Source organism: Plectrocnemia conspersa, unplaced genomic scaffold, assembly GCF_051122295.1.
Source record: "Plectrocnemia conspersa isolate PC_06_02 unplaced genomic scaffold, ASM5112229v1 ptg000002l, whole genome shotgun sequence".
In the NCBI taxonomy this organism is placed as follows: Eukaryota; Metazoa; Arthropoda; class Insecta; order Trichoptera; family Polycentropodidae; genus Plectrocnemia; species Plectrocnemia conspersa.
This window is the reverse complement of record NW_028277166.1, coordinates 15,917,491-15,941,397: the sequence shown is the minus strand read 5'-3', so window position 1 is coordinate 15,941,397 and position 23,907 is coordinate 15,917,491. Positions and strand designations below refer to the sequence as shown.

General features: G+C 34.0%; 1 protein-coding gene across 1 annotated transcript in view; it reads left to right on the top strand.

Annotated features, from left to right (window-relative positions):
• The window catches only part of LOC148237847 (G1/S-specific cyclin-D3-like), a 49,606-nt gene that overhangs the window by 2,394 nt on the left and 23,305 nt on the right, over nt 1-23,907 (top strand). Inside the window, exon 2 of the mRNA XM_088205808.1 lies at nt 10,571-10,792. Coding sequence (XP_088061934.1) covers nt 10,571-10,792 — 222 coding nt within the window. The remainder of the gene's footprint in view (nt 1-10,570; nt 10,793-23,907) is intronic.

The following is a 23,907-nucleotide window of genomic DNA, read 5'->3' as shown; positions in this document are numbered from 1 at the left end:
TATATGTTAACATTTTAATTGATTTTTCAGTAATAAAAATCATTGTTAACAAAAAAAAACATTCTAGCGGGTAGCTTTTAGTATCGCACACTAGGCAAAATCTAATAACTAACACCTAATACGATAATTTTAAGTTTTTTATACTGAATTAAATTCTAAAAATCCACTCAGTAAATATTATAAAAAGTGTTTTAATTAAAAGAATAAAAATGCAAATTGCACCAATGTGATTTAAACTTTTATCTGAAGCTGTATGAAATTACTTAAATTTAATATTACAGACTAAGATGATTTAAATATACATATATAAAAATTGAAGCGTTGATACCATCACACACTAAGGAGATGTATTAATCTATTAACACAACATATGATGCGCGCAAATTATCATTGCTCTCATTATAACAATTGGTTAATCTCTTTATATTTTACTATGTAGATACTTACTGCTGCTTCAGATATGCTAAATTTTATTTTTTATCAAGACACATTCGAAGAAATGCCTTGTTAGTTATTTATATAATTTAACGTTATTCACAATATTATCCTCTCTCAGTTTTTATTATCAATGTTTATGAATTAACACTGGTTCAAAGCATCGAAGAGTTTATCTAATCGTCAATGAAAGAAAAAAACAACGTTCGCTTATGAAAATTATTGTCGCATTCGCAGGTGTAAATCCATTTATTTAGGCTCAACTAAATGGCGGATACACGTCTTAATCTCTTCCACTAATACGACCATTCCTGAGTGAACCACCCACGCCATCCTCGAATTCTGAGTATTGGTCACCTCATTGCGTATTCCCGTCGCGACTTCCTATCGTCTTTTTGTAGTGTAGAACTTGTTGTAGAGACAAACGCCGTTTACCCGATACGAAAAAAACCTGCTCAATTATATCGTTCGATAGCGACAGTTGTATAATACGACTGAATTTTATGATTTGAGACACTAACAAATTATTGTAGAGCTGTTTTAAGATATGATATGAAGAAGAGTGAGAATGTGTAGAGATAAAATCAGCGTGTGCGCGCTACGTGCTTTTTAAAATAATGAAATATTTGTGTCTTCTTAGAAGGCGATTTTTTTCAAGATTATGATCTGATGACGGAGGATGTCGTAATTTACTTTTCCGAATACTTTTATTTTATGTAAATTATGTTATTAAAAACTGCTATTGAAAGATTTACTTTTCCGAATAGTTTTATTTTATGTAAATTATGTTATTAAAATCATGCGTTTTAATTGTCGGCACAGCTTTATAAAATTCATTTAAATATAAAACATTCGCGGGCTGTATACTATATATGTATAGATGTATTATATATATGTATGTGTACACAAAAAGTATGTTATGAAATTAAATAATGTTTTATCTGCGCCGCGCGGACGCACTATACGCGCGCTCGGTACTATTTGATTTGACAGTTATCAGCTGAGCCACATACGTACACTTGCTCATGTCCACGATGAGCAGTCATCCGCGGTTATTTCACCGCGATGGACGTTTTACATGTGGATGTGTGTATTTTTATCTTGCGAGCTCTATCTACGTGAGAACTTACAGCAAATTTTTTTTTACAGTAACAAAAACCGATAAGATTACTATTAACCCTTCCCGGTAACGTTTTACAGCCCATTAAAAATTAATATTCGCACAGCCATTCGCCGACGGACAAAGGTCAAAGAGCTCAGCGGCTCTCAAACTTCACAATAAACAAAAAGTCCAACCAGTTGTCGAACATATGCGATGATGTCACTGTGCCGCATATTTAAACAAGTGGCTGATTTTTTTGTGCGATCGAAATGAAACGAATTAGATTCGCCCAGGGTTACCAAAGTGAAAAAAAATCTAGACAAAAGTATTGATTTCATTTTATTGATTACCAAATTGTATCGACTAAAAAATCATCTTACATATTTGTATGAAAAGTCCAGATTGAATCCGGTAAAAATATGATAGTTGGCAACCCTAGATACGCCCCATGTCGCACAGTTCTAGTTTAATATTCGATAGGCGCCACACATTTTATTAATTCATTCAAGATGTGGCATATGAATTTACAATATACGCTCGGGTACTTGGGTAATAATATATTGCTGGATTATACTGGAATAATACGTTATAGGCAATTGACGAGGTGTGTTTGTTAGGTAATTGTATAGATAAAAGGCCATGCAATTATGTATGATTGTTAGAACGCTTTCGTAGATAATGAGCCTTTCCCTTTGACATTTGTTTTGCATATCATGTACTTTCAATGGCAGGATGTCGCCGTCGTGCGGGTAAAAATGCAATACAGTCACAATCAACGTGAGCTGTATAGAACTAAAAATAAATATATACAAAGTTCTAGTACGATATTTTATTAGCTTGAATCGCCTGTTCCTATCACCACAAAGTGCGCCCTCGCGAGTATTAGAAAATATTTGAAAAAATATGTTTTTTACAAATTATTAAAAAAACGAATTAGTAAAATATTGTATTTCAATAGAACGTCGATATTTATACTTGAACAAAAATAAAATTTATTTCAGCTGGAACAGCTGGAAAATGTTTGAATATATTCTTTATAGCGTTATCTATGAAATAATATGTATCGTTTCATTGATATTTTTTAACCGGAAATAGATAAAATTCTATGTATTTGTGTTAATAAAATAAAACATTATTCTCATTCGGAATAAACAGCAATTTTTATTAATATTTACATTGAATTGTGTATTACAAGAGTAAAATTTGGAAAACTTTTAGAAAATTTATCAGTGATACTGCTACATTCAATAAATAGTGTTTAATATTAATCAATACCTTTCCTCCATTTCTAGCTCGACTATATCGTGGACCGTACTAAAAAGTTTATTATCTCTTGCATCATATAACGAACTATAGAGGTATAGAAGTAAATAAATAGCCGACTAGCAAGTAGGTTCCATCAAGAAAATATATGTTTCATATATTTCTTAAAAAATGTGTGTGTTGTGATTGTTTTGAAAAAAATATTACTGAAATTATTTTGAAAGAACAAGCTTACAAGTTAAATACGTTTTCAGTTGTATTTAGACCATTCAGTTATTTTTTATCAAATATTTCTCGAGAAGATGAACGACTGTCTAGCGTGTGATTTTTTTCGCCACAAGATTGCGATGGCGCCTCCGCTCCCAAAACACGCTAAGGTTCACATGTGGTCATATTTTTTGAGCGTCTGCCATTCCGAACACGGCGAAGGTCAAGGGCTGGTCGCAAATCATGAAAGGAAACGGAAACTGGATGAATGAAAGGCTGTTTCTTTCAAAACAGCTGAACGAGCAACAGGTACAACACACATGCAAAGTACGATGATTTCATATGCGCACGCACGATCATCTCACGACGAAAATCTCCAGAATGCTACGGATCATTTGTGTGCGCTTTATTTTTTTTAATTTAGCAAATCGTTCACGGCGCTGAAATAATAGAGGTTTTGGGATTTTTTAAGTATGCGAGCACGCACGCGTACCTGTTCAGTCGTGACTACCGCACCCTGTACCTGTACGTACTTACACATGAAAAGACCATAAAACCGCAGAGGCGAAATGGTATCCTTTGTGAATTTTTTTGGCCCGACGAGATAATCTAGATGACGAATAAGCGTAATGATCTTGTATATGAGTCGTTCGGTGGCAAAATTTTCTTTAGAATTATTGTTCTAACCCTAGTCGATGTATTAAATTCTCTGCCTTATTTTTTTTTAGTTAAGACTTTCATCTTCACTATGCGAGATGTTTTGAAAACTAAATATAGATTTACGTAACAGAATAATATTGATAATACCAGTATTTTAAACAGGTTATGGACAAAACTTCCTTAAGGTTTGTCAAGCATATGTAGATACACCTTCAAACTGATATTTCAATACACTCAATCCAAATCGCTTAAAAGCTACCACTATGAAAGTATAATATACATTAAAATTGTTTGAAAATTCACTAACTTTTAGCCACAAGAGTCATTGTATTTTTTGTATCGATCGTCTATCAATTAAGCTTTCTCAAAATTCTTGATCGATTAAACAGAAACGCTCATACACGCATATGTGTAATTTTACGCTATTATGATGAACTTATTGAATTTAAAAAAATACACAAGGATCTGATGAGTGCTTTTATCAAAATTGACCTTTTGGCGTGTCGTCTTCATTAGCGACCATTTTTTCTGAATAAAAAACAGCCTCAAACGAAGCGCATCGTCTCGTTCCCCGTTTTAATCCATAAATCAAACAGTCTTAATGTTTTTTGCTTCAATTTTTGGCAAATTTGGACCCCAGCTAAGAGATTATTCGGTCTAGCGGACAGGAACGGTGTTAGCTATACAATACATACTATATATAGAAAATAGATTGGTCGAAGACCTCATTGTCTCAGACGTTTGCTATTAATGAGCGATAATTCGAAGCCATCTCGCCGAGGAAGTCGTCTAAAGTGAAATTATTACAAGGCGCTAAATCATGATGGTGTTGACTTTTAAACGATGATGTAACTGCCTCTTTTATTGGCGAAATTTCATATGCGAGCGTGTGTGAATTTATTCTGTAATTGTATCAGTCAAATCTTAAAAGATATTTCTTCAATATCCGTGTTTTGGTTTGTTGCATGTTTATGCACCGCAGTGTCATTTCATGGGTTATGTTAGTTACGTCCTTTCCAACGTCGAAATAAGCGTACTTCTCGGAACATCTTGTTAAAGGGTCATTTCACTTTATGTGAACGCAATTTAGTTTAATCTCGTTAGTGAATAAATAATGCGGTGGTTGCTGTTTTGGAGAGCTGGACAGGATGTGCCGCGGACGGACGTTCGGCGGTTGGGCCTCAATTACCAATACCGGGAGACCATTCATCTCGGTGGATTTCAAGTGTATCACCGTGTAATGACATCATCGGGACGTCTGATGACCACTGAATGTTGTTCTGCTCCCAAAAAGAGGCTCGCAAGACCCACAGAGCGGCATTCTTGGGATTTGATAGATAATCCAAAGTTCGAAATTCTTGACCCATGGGTATCTATCTTCCATAGAGCAAGCACCTTGGTGAAATATTGCCATAAATGCGTTTATTGATGACCTCTTCTGGGAAGGTATTAAATGTACTTGATCATCAAGTACAAGACACATTTAAAATGAGCAGCTTTATTTTTTTTCAGAACAGTATGAATTTATGCCGATTTTGACTAGAACTTTAGCTGGTATAAAATTGATACAATTGCTTACTTTGATTTAAGATAAACCTCGACTCATATTTATATATGTTACAGTGAAGTTACATTTTCATTAGTATCTTATATATAATGGTTCTAAGCTGCTTTCGGACGCGCATAACTTAAAATGAAACATTCTCCGTTCAATTCTCTACTATGTAAATCATATCGCTTTGTATGAACGGTGTATAATACACGTAAACCAAGAAAATATATTTAATTATAATAATAAAATTAAATTTTCGAGCCGCCGGTAATGCATTCTGTTGTTTCGACCAATAAAAAACGAGCATTTAAATATAAAACAAAATGGCCGACATCAACATGACAACGGTTTTAAATACTTATTATTTATAAATAAAATATTGCTATGCGACAATAATTTTCATTTATTCATCACGTGCGTTGTTCGATTTGACTGAAGATAAATTGGAATGCAAATTAACCAGGTGTGTTATCACCATGAAAATTAAATATATACATAATGTGTTGAGGATAAGAAGAATACATCGACTAAACTAGATAAACAATCTTCGTAATGAAATGTTAAAATTTTGAATTCCCTTCAACGGGCTCCGAGGCCGAAAAGTGAGTTTTTCCTTTTATAATACATAACCATTTTCATTGCTTGCGATTTAATACACATATAAGTTAGATTTGACTGAACTAGGTACGTTTTAGACATGAACATGTAATATATACTTAGTACGTATGAATATTAAGGTTAATGTCGATCAAACCGTGTAAATAAAACGTATTTTTTTATCTATTGATATTTGGGGATACTTAGGGGATCGCGTGATTGTGATGCAGTCGCTTATTTAGCTGAAAAAGCTTGGTTGCAGCAAAAAAATTCACCTAGATCGTTCCGTTCCGAGTGACGCCTCGTAATATACGTATGTATAGTTTCTTGGATGTTATCTAATAGACGACATTTTACAATGATTATAAATATACGATTGCATACCAAGAATAATCGATAACCAAAATATATAAGAGTGGCTTATTTTTAATTCCGATGTGGCAAAATTTGTATGTATACGTCATGGTTTTTAATCAATTTTTGTTCTGTGAAATCAAATAGCCAAATTCAAAATATTCAGTTATGTAGTATGTTCTTTATAAAAAGATAATACTTGCTGACAGTAACTTCAACATGAGAACTCTCATGAGATTTTAGGAGATGGTTAAGACCGTCTTTGTATGTGGAGCCTATAATAGTACGGTATTTTTCTTTTCCACGTGCCACACCTCCAGTCGCTACCAGGCTGGATATCTTCACGATTGTTCTGTAAATCTTCCAGCACACCGTAGATTTGAGCTTCTCTGGTGCTTGCATCTTTCTTTCTTTAGATCTTTGATCGTTTCCAGCTACTACAAAATAAGCTTTTACAGCAGCATACATATGTACGAGGAAGTGGAGAATTGTTTTCCGTTCTTGTATACTTTGCGAACTCAAATCTATAGGTGTCATAGAACTATGGGGAAGTTCGTAAATGGCCACCGTCACGCAGTCAATCATTAAGTAATACCGAATAACTCGTTGCCAAAAAAAGAGAAGAACTGCCTCGCCCATCCACTGTCCCACATCTGAAGGTCTGCGGCGGGTCAGGCGTGTCTTTTGTTCGGTTTACCTGTGCGGTTTTGGACCCATGGGGCGGCGGATCCTCGCAGAGATACCAGATAAGTCGCCCAATCGCTAACGAGCTCGCCGCGAAACGGACCGATCGCTCCTCGGGCGTAATGCTGCCACACCGTCCATTTTGAAATGTAAATCACCATATAGCACTAGCAGAGTATATCAATCGCAACATTATTTTTATCTGCTATATTCTAAAGTCATCTAAGGCGACGATAAACCACTACATATATAAATATGTTATGCTTTTCCTCTGTATAATCAACGCATTAGCACCGGAGACGGCTTTATCGCTTATCGGCCAATGTGTGCCGATATTTGTACAGATGGTGCCGTATTGCGGTCGTGCAGCGTTTTTTCTGCGGATTTATTAACGTGTACGTACACACTCGAAGAATTGGTTCACATAAAAGCCTCCTGAGGAGGCATTCTAGAGAGCATCATATATTCACAAAGTACGTCGCAAAAAGGTGAGACAAGAGGAAGAAACTCATTAAGATAAATTTTGAGATAAAGACGTAAAGAGCCGCCATATCAACAATGTATTAGTAAATAGTCGTTATACGTCGGAGTCGAATTCTTCAGAAAATCATAGCAATGAATACATAACATTTATATTTTTCTATACATTATGATATATAGTATATATTTCAATGATTTTACGCTGAGTTTTGCTCTTAAATTTTATACTATTTTTAGTTAATTTATACACATTTCTTAGTAATTTATATGTTTTACGTATTTTTTCTATAATTATTTCAGTTAATATTATTTTTTATTTCATTGATAGTAAATTATAGAAAAAGATCAAGCGATTCTGTTGCTATAATTTATTTTAGTATTATATATTTTTAATATATTATTCAGCTTGTTGTTATTTTTTTTTCATATCAATTCAGAGACTCAATATTGTTTATAAAATGAATATAAAATATTTTTGATTTTATTTCGTAGTCTTTAATTTATTATATTGTTTTCTATAAAAATCATTTATATTAAAGCATTTTATTATTATTATTTATATATGTAAATATATAACTATCTGGAGTACCACAAAGCAGTAAAAAATCGACAACCGTACATGTACGGCGATACCGTTCAAATTATTTATTTTTATTTATTTTATTTTATTAATTTATTTAGCTTAATAGCTAATCTTTACATCTAACAAATTTAGTAAACATATATAAAAATATATAAAAAATACATAACAGAAAGAAAAAATATACAATAATAAAGACTTAATATTATAATATTTTATTTCTATATGTACGAAGGTGTTTTTTTATTCCATTTATAAAACCCGTTATATTTTTGCTGTTTCGGATTTCTCTTGGAAGACTATTATATAAATTAAAACCTCCGTACATAATTCCCCTAGCCGTACTCGTTTTCTTATACTTAATTATTTTTAAATTTTCTCTATTTCTAGTATTATATTTATGTACATCTTTATTTCTTATTAAATACTTATTAAAATAGTGTGGTAACATATTATTTTCTAACTTATATATAAATACTAAAACATTCATACTCAATATTTCTTGAACATTCAACCATTCTAATCTATCAATCATACTTTTACAATTAGTTAATCTATTTTTATTTAAGATTACTCTCATTGCCCTATTTTGTAATTTTTGCAACATTTGTTTATCTAATTTATTCAACATATTTAAAAGTGTTGCACAATAATTAAAATGGGGCAATATTATACTATTGTAAATTAATTTTTTTGTATTTATACTTAATATATTTCTTAATCTAGATAATAAACCTATTTTTCTACTAATTTTTTTTAATATGTAATTACAATGTTCTTTAAAGTTTAATTTTGTATCAACAATTACTCCTAAATATTTTATATTATCCACTATTTCTATATTAGAGTTATTTATTACTATTTTGGTACTATCATCTAACACATTTTTATAATTAATAAACATACATTTAGTTTTATTCTCATTTAATTTAAGTACATTATTCTTTAACCATATCTCTAACACACCTAATTCATCATTCAAATTACTCACAACTTCTTCAATGTTATCACCCATGCAATAGATCAATGTGTCATCCGCAAATAGATGAACTTTACATTTTCTTACGTTATTAACTATATCATTTATATATAAAACAAACAACAATGGTCCCAATTTAGACCCTTGTGGTACTCCATAATACACTAACCTCTCTTCAGAACATACATTATTTATCTTAACTTTTTGTTTTCTTTTATATAAGTAATTATTAAACCATCTCAAAACTATATCACTTATACCTATACTCTCCAATTTCTTCAACATTATTTCTCTGTCTATTGTTTCGAAGGCTCTCTTGAAATCCAAGAAAACTGCTCCAATGATTTTGTTTGTATCCTTAGCCAACAGCCAATCATTTATCACTACTTGTAATGCAGTTTCAGTGGAATGCTTTTCTCTGAATCCCGATTGTTGTTCACATATTATGTTTTGAGAAGTAATAAATTCCTTTAATTGTTTGATTACTACTTCTTCTATTATTTTTTCTATACACGGTAGCATGTTGATTGGTCTCATTTCTTCAACTTTTTTACTATTTTTTATTTTAGGTATAGGTACAATAGTAGCAATCTTTAAATTTTCAGGCATTTCTCCTAATGAGAGTGCTTTATTTATTAAATAGTTTAATTTAGTTCCTATTATTTCCCATGTTTCTTTAATTATATTTATATCTAGTTCATCAGTACTAGTTCCTTTTTTAAATTTACATATTATGTTATGAATTTCATCTAATGATACTGATTTAAATTTACTAAATTTTACAATTAATGTTTTATTATTATATTGTACTAAATTACTAATCCTTGGTATTGAATTTACAATTTCTTCTATGCTCTCAATGTAATATGTATTCATCTTTTCTGCCATTATATAAGGTAAACAGATTTTGAAAATAGCAAATGACACTAAAAATAAAAAGAATAAAAAGCTCGAGGAGAACAAATAAGGACATATTGCTATGGGACCTGAAAAAAATATGTTTTTAATAAGAAATTGCTACATGAGCTTAAAAAAAGTCACTGAAAATTTTTGTTTAATGAGTACAAAGGAAGACATAATTTTTGTGAAGAACGATCCTCCTTAAATGAAGACGTCTGGTGACCTTCTACAAGCATACTCAAAAAGTGTCTTAGAGCATGATACATATATAAATCTTTGTTAAAAAAAAATTGTTAAAAAGTGAAATTTCCTCATTATTGTTTTTAAAAAAAGTTTAACCCTAGCGTGTATGATATTATATTTTATAATGTACACGAGCGTGGCCTTCGCTATATGAGAGATTGCGAGTGTTTAAGGCCTCTTAATACGTCACTCTTAAGTGGTTGACAATTGCAAATTCGCTAATCATTAAGGTTATGTCAAACGTCATGCTCGCCGTGTAGGCCACAGACAAGAAAGAATCCGGCGGACGCGCCGGGCATAGACAATGTACAACTTCGGAGACAAATTGTGCGCACTGTTTACAAATGATGATTCAATACCATCATTCATTTTACAACATAGCATATTCGCTTGAACGTTTTATTATAGCTACACACACACTCGCATCCCATTCATATATCGCCTGTGCGTTTTGGCCTTCGAAGCCTTTATGGGCCATTATGCTTTTCTCTCCCCCTCTATATTTTATTAATTTTATTTTTTGTCTTGTTTCAGGTCTGTTTAGAACAACAATGTCAAGAGGAGGTGTTTTGCTTAGCTGTAAAATATTTAGACGGATTTTTAAGTGTGTGCCCGATAAGAAAAACTCAACTGCAGTTGTTGGGTTCGGCTTGTCTACTATTGGCTTCCAAGCTCAGGGAGCCCAACGCAAAAAACCTCCCAGTCGACATGCTAGTTTTCTACACAGACAACAGCATCACACCTGAAGAACTATGTGTAAGTGATTTTTATTATATATTTATTGTTCTTACCCTATCCCTTCTTTATCGTGGTTCAGACAGTTTTTCTGGTAGACAATTCGCGACTTTGACCTGTCGATGTATGCTGCGTTGAATTGCAAAGGTCGCATGACGCCCATCATTGCCCATCGAAAGCAATTAATTAGTGAGTGCAGTCAATTGATAGATAGATTCCGATCAAAAACATGAACCGAGGCAAAGACCGTGAACTTCGCAATGACGCCATTCATTGATCGTGAGACATAGTCGACCCCATCATTCCGAAGATGCCCCGCAGTTATTAGCGCTGACATGCTCTAGCCAACTTTGACGAATTTTGGCAGAATTACGACAAAGATGAAACGCCAGACGTAGAAGATGCTAAAAAAAGTGGCTCGAATGTGTACGTACACATATATATTATATGTATATACAGCATATCAATAGACGTCTTCTATTAATGTTTGAGAGTAATGCCGGCACTGCTTCTTACAAAATGTCGACGAACTTTGATGCGATGAATAAATATAATGCTCGCTCGTATCATTGTGTTATTACAATGTATAGCAATATTAAGTAGTAATCGTTTTGACGCCATTTTGTTCAACTCTCGCAAATTATTGGTGGCTCACTGGCAAAATGAGTATTAATACCTTGTTTGCTAATTTTATAGAAAAGCTGAAAAAACATACATTTATTAACAAACATGATCAATTTCTAAAAAAAAATACTATCATATTTTTTCAAAGCAAAAGTAAAGATACGGACCAAGTTACATCTGTCAATGCAGCCAGTCTTCGTTGTGCAGAGTGATACTAGACCTAACCTCCTACTTGTACTGTCGCGAGCATTCAATTTTTTGCTTTACTAATATTTATAATTATAATCAAGAATAATTATAGTTAATAATATATATAACAATTTGATGCTCAGTAGCGCAGTTATTCGGCGTAGTGTGAACGCTCGATATGAGTGAATCTCCCTTAGTATTTGCGCAGAAATGATCGTCGTATTAAGTTCGTCCTTCATATTCTCAGCGCCTTATATTCATAAATTATTGTGTGACAAAAAATCATTGGTACGATTGTGGTTCGTTGTAAATCGATTTATTTATATAATAATATATTACTTGTTTGCGCAATTTCTTTCCCACGTGACGCATACCCAATAATGTCATAGTGTCAGCTGTTTTTAAACATTATTTTGTTTGCCTGTTTCTATTTTATACTTCGCTTCGAGAACAATCGTTTTGCACGCGCAGCATAAAACTTCACACGGGGGGCCACGCCGCCTGCAAGACCAGCTTCGTCTGGCCGCCTATCTCGGTTCCAGCTGTTCATATATAAACAAAGATCAGCTGATGCCGAGAATATTTTTAGCATAACCACACATACGCACGCAGTGCTTGCTCGAGCTGCTGCGTTCGGTCCATAATATCAATTTTCTCATAACTTTTTAACTGTTTAAAATATACGAAAGCGTAATTCGGGCCATGCGTGGGTGCGCACGCGCAGACATTGGTATCATCTAAATATGGAACCAAGTAAATGCTAAAAATATTATATATTATAGTACAGAGCTGTCCCATTATCTTAGGTCAGTGATGAGCGCTATCTTTAAACCAAGGGCCATAAGTCACACAATGTTTTTAATTCATATCTATACTGATTTATATTCTACTAATTCACACACCAGAAATTTAGTTCAGCCTTCAACTAAAAAATTACAAAATATTAACTAATTCAAATAAAAATGCTAGTTGCCATTTACAAAAAATAATTTTTTTTTTCTATCGCATTACAGTTATTGGATATTTGCGACAATATTTTTGTTTTATTGTGTTACTATCATATATCACATTATTAAGAAATGTCATTGTAGCCTTCGTTTATTCATAGATCAGCTAGTTCAAGCTCTTAGATCTTTCAATCCAAATAATAAATACTTGCAAATTGCATTTTTCAAGTAAATATATACATCTGAGCTATCGTTTTTGGCATACAGCCACGCATAAAGATGTGTCAAAGAATTTAAATAACCAACGCGATTTTTCTAACATTTTTTTAACATTCAACGCTCGTTTCCTCGTCTCGAGTCAGCTGTATGCGGATGAGGGCATTGACCGATTTTCGACACGCTAAATGTCAATTGCTTATATTTATTATTAATATTTAAAAATCTATTTTGTGCATATCATAAAGATATCAGTGACATCAAGTTTCGATACTTACAATTTTTACACAGTTATAGTGATTTAACTTACGCCTTAAATAAACTAACCATGAATTTTGCAAAGTAGCCAATAAAACGTGCACATTTCAATCCCTTGATTTATGCCTTCTGTTCATGCAAGTTGGATTTGAACTTCACTTAAAGTCACGCACTTGCATAAGAAAGTCGTACCGTGGTTTATGTTTCTGAGAATTTTGTCTCGGCGGTTATATAATGATGAACGTTAAATAATATAAAATTGCAAATCCACAATGAACATTTCTAGAACTTAACCTCAAAATGTGCATTATTTCTAAAGTACTTTTTTCAATTATTTAGTAGTACATTTTTTAATCTAAATTAGTTTCTTAAATTAATACGCATTTCACTCCTCCCCCCACTAGTCAAAAGTGAATTGCGCCCTTTGGTTTTCTCAAACAGCTGGTGTTCCGCACGTCGCTCATGCCCTCGTAGTTGCCGGCGGCTCGCTTATTGCGGCGGCCACGTGCGTAAACGACTAACAATATTATTATTTTAATAACATATTTAAAGTGAATCCAGCTGATTTAGCCAGCACTGTAAATGACGTCACTCAAGACCATTCTTCAAAACGTGGGTTTGTTTCCTCAATGCGATAACAAAAGATACGTTTTTTATGACTTGTTGCTGGTGTGCGTCAATCTGTGCGAATTCGCAGATAAATCGCGCGTAAGATTATTAATAAAATTTGCCGGCTCTCACCGGATCGCGTTATAGCAACCATGCATCCATATGATGCGTTAATGACTTGATTGGCTTTCGGGCGCCGGCGCACAGTGGATCGTACACACACACGCAGGCCCCAAATTGATTCCGCCCGCCCCGGGCCTCTGCAATGTATTTTTGCTCTCCACCCGTCAGGGCCCCAAAAATTCAAACATTTTTTTTTCACCTCGTGCGCTTCGTGCTGCTATAGCTGAAAATACGACGATCAGACCTTGATACACTTCTCTCGTTCTTGCTAGCCCGCGATAAGTCCGTCCTTGATTCGATTCACGAAATCGAACCGAAACCCCTTTATGGGCCTTCGGATAGTGCCTCAAGTTTCAGCGGTAACATCACAAGAAACATATTTCGCTGATCATGTTTGTCCTTGCCGGCCGATTTTGCTCTTATCAATATGACACAACTGATATCCATCATCATAACACCAAATAATCTCTTCTGAGGCGCGGAATGCAATCAACGGTATCGTTCGAATGTTATGCATTTTTATTATTAATTCTGCGGTTCAAAGTTCTGCAGACGGTGTCGATTATAAATTCAAATTTCATTTGCTAGTTCAATGCGATTTTTTTTCGTTTTAAATTATAGATTTGATGTGGCAACCGTTTTTACTTCATATATGCACTGACACGTTTATAAGTATACATACAAAATCTATGCCCAGATTTAAAATAAATAAAAAAACTGGCAACCCTAATAGTTTCTTGTCAAACTTGATAACACTTAACACCGCCACGGATGCTAATTTACTCATATTATAAAATATTCTTTCAATAATCATTATAAGGTATTTAACCAAATTATAGTATATTTAGAAAACTGCTGATTTAATAAGAAAATTAACGTACGGCTAGGTAATGGCAGAAAATATAGGGTGATTGTCTAGGTAACATAATTAATGTTCAAACTTCAAACCAACCATTTTTTTTTTATTCGAATGTATAATAAATTTATAAAAAAATATTGCTCATGTCACTAGCAGTATCTTTCCGAGCGTTCACACTACACCAGACGCTTGAAAAATATTTATTTATAAATACTTCTTAATAATATTTATAGATAACTTCTCGGGTCTATATTATGAAGCGCATTACAATAATATCGGTATTACTAATAGAGAAAACAGTGAATACCGGTATTATTATTATTTTAATTAATTGATCGAAAACATAATGCGAGTACCACTTGCATGATTCTATGTTTATTAATCCCCTACAATAAGCATAATTTTATCATATGCTTTTGCTTTCAATCAATATGGGAATCATCGTTTTCGTAGTTCTAAGCCATTTATATATAGTTTTCAACAAATATGATGTATGGATAAGATATTTTTTTAATTACCGGTATTACATTTTGTAATACCAGTAGTACCGAAGGGCAATTTTTGAGCTAATACCGGTATTAAAATCATTAATTTGAACGTAGCGGCAAAATTAGTTGTAATCTAAAAATATTTTTAAAAATCCATTCTTGGCTTTTAAAATAAAAAAAAAATAGTTATTGGATTATATGATGCATGTATATTTATAGAAATATTATCGATTTATTTATACATGCATATGTCACTAGACATCATGAACATTATGTAGATAAGGAAATCAAATGAAGGATTCTCATTCAAGTCTCACCCACGAACCGTTATCGTTATTTGCGATTATTATTATTATCATTATTATATATCTGCCAAGTAAAAAATATTTGTAGATAGTTTTACATAGCTTTTTCATACACTACATATACTAAACTCGTACCTAATTAATTACTATCTTCGGACCCCTCGACCCTAAACAAAGATTGCCTTTATTCGGTCCGGTGAAAGTCGATAAGAGGCACAAGGACATCACTTTCTCGCCGCGATAAAATTTCAATTTCAACCTTTGATTCCTACGATGAAGAACTGCTAGGATTAATCCGGGACAGGATACGAGTTAACTCGACGCCGAGACACCGACAGTCGTCTCGACTTCCTTCATCATCGTCCACAATTAAAGCGCGAGCAAATTCCTTTCGCCTTTCGTGATTCGCGTGCGAATCCCCTCGCCAAATTCTGCTGGGTCCTTTTAACGAGTCCCTAATTATTTCGGATGCTGGTCATGCGGGATGGGAGACTCATCGCGGAATTATTTCCCTAGCCATTTTTATCGTTAACCCTCGTTATGGAACCGCGACCCGAAAGAATAACAAACAATTATTTAATTGGTACAACGGAAGATCATCAACGCGATCTATATTTAGAGGCGCACTAACAATTTGCACGTTCTGGCTTTCGTAACACGTGCATTGAACCCTGCTAGATTGATTGATCGACATGAAGAACCTGGCCTCGCATACCTACATACATCAACTCTGTTTAGTTCACGGTCTTGTTTAATTGCTATTAATTTGTAATCTTTGAATGGGATCGTCTCTTGATTGTGATTTTGGTGGTTCCCACGCGCGACCCGAAGGTGAAGTAGGTGTTGATGCGATAATACCGATTCGTCATCGTGTTCTTCTATAGATCTGACTATAACTGGTCCCAAAACATATAATGAATTATTCAAATCACAGAAAACACGTGAAATTATCACAATCTTCGCATTAAGCTAATGTGCAACTGTTTCTGTTAGACGTCATAGAGCAATGAGTAAATATTGTAAATTAGGGAAAACTGAATCATATTTAAATGTGACAAGTTATGTTCAATGATGGAAAAAAGAGTAGTTACTTATTATTATATAACTGTCTATTTCATGGATCGAATGATTGGTCGTATTGCGTTGGTAACACCTGATTTGAAACCATACATGTAACTCATATGACTAAATTGTGACTTTTTGCATACAGTAATTAAATTTCCACATGTCGTATATATTTTTTAAAAATAGCAGATTCCATCCACTTAAATTCGTGTTTAAGACCAGATATTGAACAAGCTGGAGTAGCTTTTTGCGGCAGATTAAACATACAAAACAAGTTTATTGCTTTTCATCCGAATAAATAAGTTACGTTACCATTTACACTGATGATTGTATAGGATTTAGAGAACTATAGATTGTATCTAGCTGCTATTCTTTTCACGGAGCGATTGTTTCTTGATTTCAACGTTATGTACGTCTCGCGTCTGCTCTTTTACGGCACCCAACGCGCGCAGAGATACTATTAACTTAATATTTATATTAAAATATAACTATAGAAATAGCAACGGATTTCCTTCCATTATAAAATATCTATCCTGCTCTGAATTCACACACACTGCAAGCACTCGTACTTCTAATGAGTAGTTTTATTTGTTCCTTGAACCAAAGGATTTTCTGAGCTATTCTCGAATGTGTCACCAGTCTCGAAAGAGTCGAGAAGGCGTCTCGTAATTTTTGCGCGAGACAAAGCCACTCGACGTCGTGTATTATGACCGCGTGGCAAATATGCAAGCGAGCATTCCTGAGGCTCTGAGGCTGTTCAAACAACTGACTATTGAACAATTTATGTAACATTGTGTGCGACGGCTGAGAATGCTACAAGTCATCCTCCTCAGACATAAACCACCACCACCACATACGAGCTTAATCGCCACTCTGCTGCTAAATCGGATAATCGGTCAGCAGCTAATGCAACCGTTGCTCTACCCCGGCGAATTGCGTCTGGTGTGCTCCGGCTAGCTCTGGCCTTCGTCCGAAAAGAGAGAGAGAGAGATGGAACAAAGGCTCGCGAGAAGTTAGTTACCCAGATCGAGCCTCCCCGAACGAAAAAAGCCGACCGATAATAAGATTCGCCAGCGCGCGTCGTACGTGACCGGTGAAAATGACATTGGACAATATTTCATATTTCGCCACTCCTGTAAAATTTGTACGGCGGATGTGACGTCATGAAGTAGCCGGTCGTCCTGCGAAAGCTCTGACCGTTGGGCGCATCCTGGTAAATGAGCATCGTGCCGCGTGTGTCGTATGTACTTTCTGCACATCAATCAGTATACGGATGTATAAATGATTAATTCTCTGCATATTTTTGTCAAAACAATTTATTTATAAAACTAAACATTGATGAAATGAACCCTAATTTGAACAAAAATTTTATGTTTGTGGCGCACCTAAGTAATTCGTGTGTCTTCAAAGGCAACAAATTGAGGCCGCTTATCGATTGTAGTAGTGTCATCTAGGTTCTACGATACTTCGATGTGCAATTAACGGGAAAGAAGAAGCGCATTTTGAATGCGTTTTTTTCTAAAGTGCCGTTATGCGCCTAAATAAAAAAAGAAACGCTATACAAATCAATAGAATTTCTAATACATACACGTCCATTGTTGTCGCTTGATAACTTTCGTTGACACAATGCCTCGAAACACCTTTCAAAATATACCACGCATTGCCCAAGAGTTTTCACGGGCGTCTCGATGTCGTTTCTCGAGCTTTTCCGATTCGGACAGACGAAATACCGCTGGCAACTAAAGACTAAGGAGTCCGCAGACAATTAGCAAGTCTCGAGGGTAACGACAGGCGACGAGGTGGCTGCCCTCGACCCGAAAAACCGGCCCAAGAATTCCTGGGAGTCCTAGTTTTTACTGACAGACGCGCAGCGCCGAAACGGAATAAGCAATTGGAGCAGATCTCGGTTTCAAGCGTTCGATACAATTACCAGATTACTGTGAGAAAAAGTCACTTCTGGCATGCGGTATAGGTACTCTCCTCATTCGGATCCTTCAGGATCTTGAAGACGAATATCTACAGCATTTGAAAATACAGAAATGTCACAATAAAGTTTATAATAAACCAGACAATCATTTAGTAACAATGCGCTATTATTTTTTTTGCTATTATTTATGCATAGCTTTGGGTGTAAATCCATTGAAATACTAGGAGAACAATAGCACGCAACTGAGCGAAGTACCAGAAATTTATCTTCAAAGTGGATAAGGCTCGGCCAACGGTATGTCACCCCGTTTGCAGCCAACGTGACATCGTAAACAATGGCCGCGTTAAAGCGTTCTGGCAATAAAAATGGCCGGTCACACGTATTGAATAACCTCGCGCCGGAGCTTTTCGGCTGTCGGATGCCTTCGGGGGTCAATCGAGATTTTGCAGTCTTGAGGAGTCTCAAAGGAATGCCGCGGCTGGTTCGGTTCGTCTCGGAGCGTACCGGAGCGCAAGGAGAGAGGGAGCAAGCCGGTGGAATGGCTCTCGTTTGACACCCGCCCGATCGATCTGATGAATGGTGATCGAACCGACGGCGATCAAGTTTTTTCTCACCGCTGCGTAATTAATAATAATAATAATAATGATGATGAGCGGCAGCGATTGCGCGGCGTCGACTGTACACGCATTTAATTAACGCTGGGCAATAGGGTTTGTATGTTTATTTGACGCTGCTTAACTCAAGCTTGAGGAATGGTCGTGTCTGAGGTCTGTTAAGTAATCGATGTAACAGTTGCAGAGGAGAAGAACAGGCTACTTTTAAATGAGCTGCTCTGTGTAAAATTATGAATAAAAGAAAGAAAAAATTATATTTATTTTCAACATGGTTACCATTGATCTTAATGCATAAGTATGCTTCAAACCATATCGAAGGATACTTGATTGATCAACAGCATGGTTTTAGCAAAAAATCAGCTCTGTTCTTCCAATTTTGTGACAAAAAATCAAGTAGATGTCATTTACATTGATTTTTAAAAGGCTTTTGATAAAGTTTGTAGTGCTTTAATTTAAAAAAAATGTTTTTTTTTAATCATAATTTTTTAAATCATAGGCAAATATATATTGCCACATCAGAAATTCCTCAAGGTTCTAATCAAGGCCCATTAATGATTTTTTCTGTTTATTAAGTATTAATATATTATTATAAATTGTTTCAATTTGATCTATGTGCATGGTCATCCGCTTAAAGATTGCCATTTAGAATAAAAAAATGGCATTGCACAGAAAAAACACCACTTAACCCTTTAGCGCGCAAATTAATTATTTTGGAATTAAGGGTTAAAAAATTACTTTTTAGAACTTTTATTATATATAAAAAGTAATTTTAATAAAAAAAATTTAAAAAAAGAATTTTTTTTTTGGAAATTTCGAAAATTTTGTCGGTTGATATATCGACCTTTGACCACTTAGGGTGATATTTTAAAAATATGTTTATTATATAATGAACGATCAAATATTGGCACACAAATATAATTTATTGTTTGAAATATATTACATATACACATATAAAGAAATATTGTTAAAAAATAATTCTTTTAGAGTTTTGTTATGTTTTATTTTGATTTTTGATTTTATCGTGTTTTGGCCTATAGCAACAACTTAATTTCATATGGTCAATATATCAACAAAATAGCTTCCTCGATGACATATTGTGATGCTAAGGAAGATTTTATTATGAATAGGTATTGAATTATAGACCGTTATGTCGTCGGTCGATATATCGACCGTTTTCGCCCTTGGCGCGCTAAAGGGTTAAAGTTGATTATAAAATAGATAATAATGTGCTACATCGCACAGAAATAGTATGCGATTTGGGTGTTTTATTTCAAGAGTACTATAAATTTCATTAGCACATTTTTTGAAGCTTGAAGCTTGACCCTCAAACATGCTCATTTAGTCTGATTGCCATAGCATGTAAAAGGTGTCTCAAATACCTGTACATGAGGGAATATAAATATTATCCATTTTTATTTCCCAAAAATTTATATAAAGAACAAGTGTACTTAAAAAAGCACTTATTCAAGCTGCTTGTAGATATTTTTTTAATATTCCGTTGTAACTTGACAGGCGTAAGCCCAATGTGTTACAGCGGGGTAAATCTGTACTTACTGGGCTGGTCAATCAATCAGGCAATGAATACCTATTAATAATTTGCAGACAAAGTCTGGGAATCGGTGACATCTATATTAAGCTTACTCTCTTTTTGACACCTAACGCGCGCAGTTTCCGATCGCTTATATTTAAATAACCGTTTTAATATATAAAAACCTGTATACCTATCAAAAAAAGGCAAGGATTTATTATTTAAATTAAATGACGTATTATGCATAAATATAGAAAACTTCGCATTAAATACACGTATTTTCAGTATTATTACAGCTAAATTACATACGTCTTATACTTACGTATTCTATGCCTAGAGTAGTATCAAATTTTGCATTGTCTGGCTGTTTTTTTGCAATTGTCTGTCTCGACAAGTATTGTACGAAATAATTGATACCGACTCATTCTATTCAAACAAAACGGATACAGATAACGCTGTGTGCGATATTAAAAAGCGATAAGCGACAAATGTCTTGTGTCGGTAGGTACATATTTGAGTGGGTATTTTTAATTGAAGAGAGTCAGCTGAAAAACAGCTGATTATGATAGGTGGTCGACTGTGCATACAAAAACGTTGTTTACTTAGTTGTCGCACCGTTAGCACATAATTGTAGCACATAATTTAACACGACGAGAATTATACACGTATCGATAATAAATAATCGATGGATTGAAAGAGTTATATTATTGAATAATGACATTTTTATCAATTCGCAGATGATTTTTGAAGTACTTATGTGTTTGCATAACCTGAATCTTATCATATCTCACACTATAAAAATGTGTGTTAGCATAATAGAAATATCGAATTCTTTAGTGTCACATTGCGCTAACATTTTTTTATTATCTTATCAGCATGAAGTAACGGTGAACCAACTATGATATGTCTTGCTTTTGATATATAAACAAGATATGATGATGATATTTTTAAAGAGATTTTCGATATTTATTAATAATAATCTTCTAAAAACTGACCTAACATAACTTGTTTAGATTGAGTTAGGTTTAATCGATGGTACATTTTAGTTTGCAAATATATTTCTCTACAAATAACAATCACAAGTTGGATAAACTTAAAATATAATTTACTTCAATTCACCATTGAAAATATGCCTTTAGTTTACGATCTCACCATTAATTAAAGTTAGGAGAAGTGAGCTCTATTTTTTGGGCTGATCATGTTTTTGTCGCGATATTTCAAAAACCACATAACATATTTTGCCCTAAGGTTTATATATATAATACATATATAATCTAAATCAGAAGAGCTTTTTATTATAATTCTACCGCTGCTTCTCAGATTTTTATTGAAATTGAAACCTCTCAAGATTGCGCAAGTGGCGCCTCTTTGTTCTCGCCAGCCGCTCTCAAATTGTGGTTTTCGGTATCAGAACCATCAAAGTAAAACAATGCGTTTCAAGTTTATCGTAAAACAAAATTAAAAATGACCCACATGCTCCCTATTATTGCCGATCCGATACGTTCGAGTATTATATTTTATTCGCGTATATTTATATACAATACTTTTACGGTTTTCCAGTTAACGTTTTCGATACGTACAATGTAATTTCGCGACAATCATACATAAATATTGAGGTCGCGCTTTACAACGATAACGATGCCTAAAATCATTTTTAATAGTTTATATAACATAATATAATTGATAAAAATAATATGTATTTTATTAATATAATACAAGGACAGCTGTCGCATTGATATCTTTTTCTCTCTCTCAATTCAATATTGATTCATGAACATGTGATTTTTTTGATGTACACTAGGCTTTTTGGTATATAAACTGTACACACAGACATAATTGTAAAATATTTGAGATTCGAAAAAGGCACACGAACTCGTTCAAACCTTATCGGCGACAAATCGACACGTTCCTCGTGAGGTCGGCGGTCGTACGAAAATGTGGTCTTTGTGTTTAAATAATATAAATAAAAAATAATGTTAATATAACAATAAATTGTCAACGTGTGTGTGTATAATATTACCAGCGATAAACTTGTGGTGTAGCATGCGATTATTGTACACTTTTAATCTTTTTCCACGACCGACATCCAAATTAACGCCGGAATTACTTATTATCTCGGAATAACTTCCCTTCAGTAGGAATTTCCCGATTATAGATGTATATATATATATATATATATATTATTAGAACAGGCAAAAGTTCATCAATCCCTCCCTAAAAAGTAAATTATTTTATATTCTTAATTTAAACAGTAATATTTCTCAGACAGGCGAACAAATTATTGAATAAAATAAAATTTCAGCAAATTTGTTAATTTTAAAGGCTTTTATCAGAATTTTTAAAAACAGTTATTAATTATATTTATTTAATCTAATTAATTGCAATAATTGTTTCAATATTAAATTTACAGAAAAATTAATAATTGCAAGCTTAGTTTTTCAACTAAAATAAAAGTAACCCGTAATATGATATTTTTACAGTTTATTTTCTCATTCATCATTTTTTTTTGTTTATTTCTATATTTACAATCTTCAGTAGAGTAATTATTAGAGCTTCAACGATGAGCAAAGTATCATATATAAATATTTTTTTACATATGGTCATATCTGAAGCGTTTTTTTCGCAATTTTATCACAAGTTGGCATTCCAAAAATGGCATCGAAACTCGAGTTTACATTGTTCGTATTGTTGCCCATTTTTATTTCGCGCATTTGGGTCTTAATCAGTTCCTCCACGTCGACTCTGTTTATAAAATCGCAATACGAAACGCGAATAAATTCCGCGGATCCCTTTCAGCGGACCTGTGGTATCTCTGCGGCGATTGCTCTCGCCCCTGGGCCGTCGGGAAACTCAAAAAAAGGAGAAGGTTATATTATGCGCACGTCGGAGGAGCTGCCCATGCTCGGCAGGGGCCACCCATTGCCAAAAACCAGATTCGGCTAACCATCGGCATACCTCAAAAAGTGCCCTTATTTCTTTTTGCTTTATCGGCATTCTCGAATTTTATTAGGATTATTATATCACTTGGCGAGCTGCGGTCGACACGGCACCAAGCAAGGACGACTGGTCGTCTTTTACATAAATAATCACCCAATAAATAATGGACGAAACGCGTGAGAAACTCAACCAATCAATATACAGTCAATGACTTATCATTAATTTCCGAATCTTAACATCGCCAAATGCGAACGTTCGTGGCTTTAGCCACCGCCACCAGATTTTTGTCCAATTACGATCGGAAGAAGGAAGTGGTCTCGATGCGACATGAATATAATATTTTGTAATGTTACACACAGGAAGTCTTTTCTTGCGGATGCATTATAATCGCAGCGTTAAATACATTATTAATTGAAGGCATTATATATTTTGAACGCAATCAACACC